This window comes from Hipposideros armiger, unplaced genomic scaffold, assembly GCF_001890085.2.
Source record: "Hipposideros armiger isolate ML-2016 unplaced genomic scaffold, ASM189008v1 scaffold_751, whole genome shotgun sequence".
Taxonomy (NCBI): Eukaryota; Metazoa; Chordata; class Mammalia; order Chiroptera; family Hipposideridae; genus Hipposideros; species Hipposideros armiger.
In genome coordinates, this window is record NW_017732101.1 from 178,196 (window position 1) to 184,003 (window position 5,808).

The 5,808-nt window shown below is 34.6% G+C and overlaps 1 protein-coding gene across 10 annotated transcripts in view; it reads right to left on the bottom strand.

Annotated features, from left to right (window-relative positions):
- The window catches only part of COBLL1 (cordon-bleu WH2 repeat protein like 1), a 179,009-nt gene that overhangs the window by 71,021 nt on the left and 102,180 nt on the right, over positions 1-5,808 (bottom strand). For all 10 annotated transcript variants that reach the window (XM_019628156.1, XM_019628159.1, XM_019628149.1 and 7 more), the window contains one exon: positions 522-710. In XM_019628156.1, the coding sequence (XP_019483701.1) occupies positions 522-710 (189 nt within the window). The remainder of the gene's footprint in view (positions 1-521; positions 711-5,808) is intronic.

The window sequence follows — 5,808 nt, forward strand, 5'->3', positions numbered from 1 at the left end:
AAATTAATTAAATCATTCAACGATGTAAAAAAAAATCCGGCAAGTTTTACAGAAAACTTTGCTACATAAAAAAGCATAGCATTTTAAGAGTAGTTAGTAAACTTCTGGAAAATCAAATTTAGGAAAACAGCTTAAGAGAAAAAGAATAATTTAGAGAGAAAGGGGAAGGGTTTTCTTGTGGGTCACTGGCTTGCTTTTGTAAGTTTGATTTAAACAAAATCAATATAATGGAAAGGCTATTTTTAAAAAAATATTAAGTGATTAACAAAATATAAAATAGTTTTAAATTTCAAGAGTCACTTAACTGGGCTTATGGAATTTGTTGTATTGATATTAAAACATTGTTATTTAAATGTTAAAACAATGTTAAGACATTGTTTTTAACATTTTTTTAATAGTTAACTAAACTGAGTGATGAATGAAGTATTTTGTCAAAGAAAAAACTCAAGAAGTATACAGCAGAGCATTTCAATGACAGGGGAAGAAAGGGAAGTTCTGGTATTTCATTTCCTCCATCATACCTTCCATGAACAGTAGTAGATTTGATAACATCCCCAGGTAGAACCACTGAGAGTTCAATGTCTTTATCTACCATGCTTTCTTTCTGTTCCATGATGAAAGCGGAGGATTCTATAGAATCATGAACTGAAGAGGCATCAAGGTGTTTGGTCTCAGCGGGAGGAAGTGGTGCCTTGGCTTTTGGTTTTTTCCTAAAATAAAAACAAAATACAGAAAATAAAATATATGTATTTTAAAAGTATCTTTCTAATATGATCTAATTTAATAAAAACAAAAAAAAATGTGTATGTTATTTGGTAATACAAAGAAACATAACAACAAAGAGATTTGATCTTTGCCTCCATTAAGTTCAATTCAAGTGTGTTCACTATAGCAAAGTAAAAGTATAACATTTTCTTTGATGGGATAAATTATAGAAATCCTTACTGTTTCAGGATTGAGATCAGTATCTCATTCTCACACCTCATAATAGCTCTTACCTTTGTGCCTTTCATTCTGTTTGTTTCCAATCTAATATCTTCTGCCTCTCTATCCAGATAGACCCTACCTATCTATCCTTCCAAGTTTAGCTGAAACTATCCTCGCCCCTCCTCCCACCCCTACCACTTACAGTCTCCCCCTATATAGCACATACAACAGATTTCATACAATGTAACATTTTTTTCTGAGTAGGGGTTTCAGCTCTCTGCCTAATTTACAACTCCCTACAAGAAAGAAGCATGCTATATTTCCTGCTACACTTAGCAATGAACAATGATCTGTGATTGGTGATTTGAATAAATTATATTTTTGTTTCAATGAAAAATGTTACAAATAATTATTATAGTAAATATATTTCAGTGTCACTTACAGAACGGATTAATCCCTCAACTGATTTATAACAGAAACAGGTAGTAGACATCCTGAAAAGATTCAAATGAACCAATTCAATGATTTGATTTGAAAAAAATTAAACATGAAAATAAGTATAAAGTAACTACTTGTAATTATGTATAGATTTTTTTTTAAAGTGCTACAAATTAGAGATTTTCAAAATGTTACCTTTATGAAGGCTGATTGCCTTTGGAAAAACAAACATGCTGTTTTCCATTCGGAAAAATATAAAATCTAATTCCTCCCTTTCCCCATTTCCGAGGCAAAAATCAAATCCAAACAAGTAAAAGGGCTTCTTTGTAAGTAAATATGTAACATCTGGCCATTTAGTATTTTTAAAATTTAAAATCTCACAAATCCAAGCACCTTTATGCACTCAGCATCACAAAAAAAAAAAACACAAAAAACAGAATTAAAGTTCCTACGTTGTATAATACATTAATTTTCTAAAATAATACTCCTTTAATTTATTGGAGTATAATTTCACTTTATTATATATTGCACTTTAGAAAAGATCTCTTTGACAATAGCTACAAAAAATAAATATTTAAAGTGTTAAATATTATAAGTTTAGTTTTCCATATAAAAAAACTTTCTCCAAGTTCAAAACACTTTTAGTATGCAGAAATTGACCACCTCAGGTATTCAATATACAATTTATCCTATAACAGACAATCATGTGGCAGATTCAGGTAAATACCGGGGATGTAAGACTATGATCCAAATCCTAAATATAAAGGGTGAACTGACTGATATATACAAAATTACAATCAAGTTTGATGATTGCTCTAATACAGGCATGCAGGCTGTAGAGCTGAAGCTCATAGTAAGAGAAACTTTCCTAAGAATCAGAAATGTTTTGCAGATGGGAAATGTAAGTTGGGTTTGGGGGACTGAACAGACAACTCACAGGAAGACAAGAAATAATTGATATTTCAGACAGAGAAAAGCAAATGGAGCCATGAAAGAAAGCGCCACTTCTCAGAATTGAACAATTTGGTAAAATTCCACAGAGAAGTCAGTGAGGAGACATCAATGAATCAGCTAAAAAAAACTTTTATAAATAAGACAATTCAGTAAGGTGGTTTGGTACAAAGCTAACATGCTGAAGTCAATAACCTATGTAAACATAAGCAAAAGCTAGTCAGAAAGGATAATGAAAGAAAAAAAAAAACCTTCTTTTGTAATAGCAACAAAACCAAATTTTTAGAAATTCTTACAATAAATACAACAAGAATTTTGCAAAATCTTCAGGAAGAAAAATCTTAAACGCCAAATATCTGGCTTGGATCTCTTCCTTTGACTCCAGGTTTGCAAACCCAACACCTACTAGTCATCTGGACTCCGGTGACTAATTGGAGTCTCCAACTTCATTGAACTGACAGTACCTCTCCCCAGCTTATGCAAACCAAATCTTCCCCTCTCCAAGTCTCCCCATTCAGTACATCACAATTCTTTCAGTGGCTGGGGCCCAAAATCCCCTCTTTCACGCTCATACAATGCAATCCATTGACACATTCTGCCAGCTCTATGCTGTATTATAAATAGACCCAGGCTCTACCAACAGCACTTGTTCACCAAACACCTCCGTTCAAGCTGCTAATTGGTCTCCCCAGTCCCAAAGCGTCAATTTCCATTCTATTCTCAATGTCCTGACCTAGCAGCTGGAGTGATCCTTTTAAAACATAAGTCAGGTCACTGCATTTCCTCTCACACCCTCCAATGGCTTCTGACCTCACCCAGAGTAACATCTAGAGCCCTATAATCTGTCCCCCCTTACCTCTAGCCTCTCCAATCAACTCTCTCCCACTTTCTCCTGAGGCTCGCTGCACTCCAATCCTATGACTATGGCCTTGTCCTGAACACACCTAGAACATTCCTGACTCAGGACCCTCTACAGGGTCTCCCTCCTGACCTTGAAATCACACCTCTATTTCTCTGCTTTTATTTTTGCCTTAGGGTTTAGCAGCAACTAACACCCTTGTTGACCACATCTCCTCCCATTAAAGTCATTAATTCCATGAGGATAAGTACTTGTCTCCACTGCCATGCATCACACATGTTTGAGAATGTACAGAATCTCTGGAACAATGCTTGCCACATAGTAGACACTCATATTTATTGAATGAAAGAATTCAATGAATACTTCCCACAAAACATGAGGTACCTATGCATATAATTTCCTTGAGAAGAAAAAGGGTTCTTACCACTAAAAAAGAAAGTGAATTTGTGTATCAGGATTACCTGTGTTGGATTTTTTAAAAATAAATTGATTATATTTTATTTTTAAAAAGTATTGAAAAATTCATGCTAGATGTATTAGCAAGGGATAACCGAGGACTTTAGGGCTTTGTAAGAGCTTTATCAGGATGGCCAGTAGAGAAGCCCAACTGCCACAGGCAGGGAGACAAAGCAGCATGAACAACTTTGTCAACAGTGGACTTGGCTTCCAAGGAGAATGGCAGAGAATGAAGGTCTGACAGGTACCTCCTGCTGCCACCTTGATCTTCCCATCCCCTGCTTTCATCATTCCAGACACCTCCCCATCTCCAAGTGTGGCTCATCTGGTCTCCATTTGAATGTCCTCCCCATCCTCTCTGCCTTAACACCTATTATCGACTCTTCAAGGTCCAGATTGAGTCACAACTTCTTAGGCTGTCTGCCCTGTCTGCTGCACACTGCAATAACTCCTCTGACTCACAGTTTTATGTTCTGTGTATGTGGGACTGTCTTATTTCCTAAGGCTCTTTGAGTCTGAGATGAAAACCCATCTCTAATTATGAGAGATAAGCCCAGTTTAAAAAAAAAAAAGAAGAAGAAGAAGAAAGGAAAGCAGAACAAAGCACTAGTTGAATATTATTTATACAGAACTTTCATGAAAAACATCTTAATGTTCTCTTGTATTACTTCAAATAAAGCATTTGTCACCTTTGGTCCTGGAAATTGGAAAGGCATCTCTAAATCAGACCCAGATCCTTCCACAGTAAACTAGAAATCCCGTCGGGAAGATGCAGTGTATAAGGAATTAAATAACAAATGCAAAGCAAAGAAGTATGTCATAAAACAGATGGATAATCTTGAAAATTCAGAGCAATGAGAGCAAGTTGAAACAAGCTCTGTGGGGGTGTGGAGGCAGGCAGGCATCAAGGTAAACTTCAAAGAAAAGACATGCGTGACTCAGTTCTTAAAAAAAAAAAAAAGGAGATTTTACACAGGTAGAGCCTGTAAGATCAATTATATGTTCCTTACCAATTGTGATCCATTTACATTAAACTTAAGAATGTGTCTATCTATTTAAAGTTTGTTTTATACATAATGTACATAATATAGTCGAGTGAAAAGAATACCAGCTGGAGGCCTGCATTTGGCCTGAATTCTAAGTAGCTTTAAAACTCTGTTAACTTATTTGACCTTTTATTCACCAGCAAAATTTTTAACATACCTTTGACCTACTCACATCTCTGCCAAGGTTCTTAATCTTTTGGTTGAGATGCTTTGAAGCAATAACAAAATTAAACTAAATGTCACCCAAAGATACAATGAAAGTAACCAAACTTTATAACCTAATCTTAGTGTAAGAAATTCTGGTAATGCCAAAAAGAAAAACAAAAACCCAGTAACTCATCAACATGAATTAACAACTATAATTTACTGCTGTGAAGAACACTAGTTTTCATGAATATTTTTAAATCACAGTAACTGCCATTTAAATTCCCCCTCCCCTTTTAAACAGAAATGCTTGAGCCTGTTTTCTTACCCAAGGGATTTTCACATAAACTCTTCTTCACCAGTGGCCTAGTTTGACTATCAGTTTCTACTCCTCAGGGGCTCTTACCCTTAACATTAAACAATAGTAAATTTCACACAAGGAAGGGTGGAGAGGAGGTTATCCTGAAAAGACATTTGAGGCAGAAAAGTTCTCTAGGTCAGGACAAAACTTCATTAATCGAGACTTAAAAATAGCAAGCCACTGTAAATAATTGCTTAAATATATTATTGCTTTATTCATGAAAATGATCTCAATACTACACTCAGTTTTCATAATGAAATTAAGGTACAATTTCAAATTATGCAATAATATATTTAGAAAATATCAAAACTTAGTTTAATGCAGAACTCAGTTCGTATTCTGCTTTTACTACTGGTCTTTTCATCGTTTGATTTATTTACAAAGCACTTCAAAATCATTTGTCCATGGTAATCATCACTCCATCCTTGTCAATATTAATATCTTAAAATAAATGAAAAGAGGGAAGAAAAACAACAAGTCTATTCAAATACCTCTTCTTGGTTCGGGGAAAAAAAAACAGCTTTAAATTGTATGTGAGATATACTTACATCCTTAATAAGCTACTGAAGTCCAATGGGATCTCATGTGTTTGCTGTATTTATATAGTATTCTTTTTTTTTTTTTTT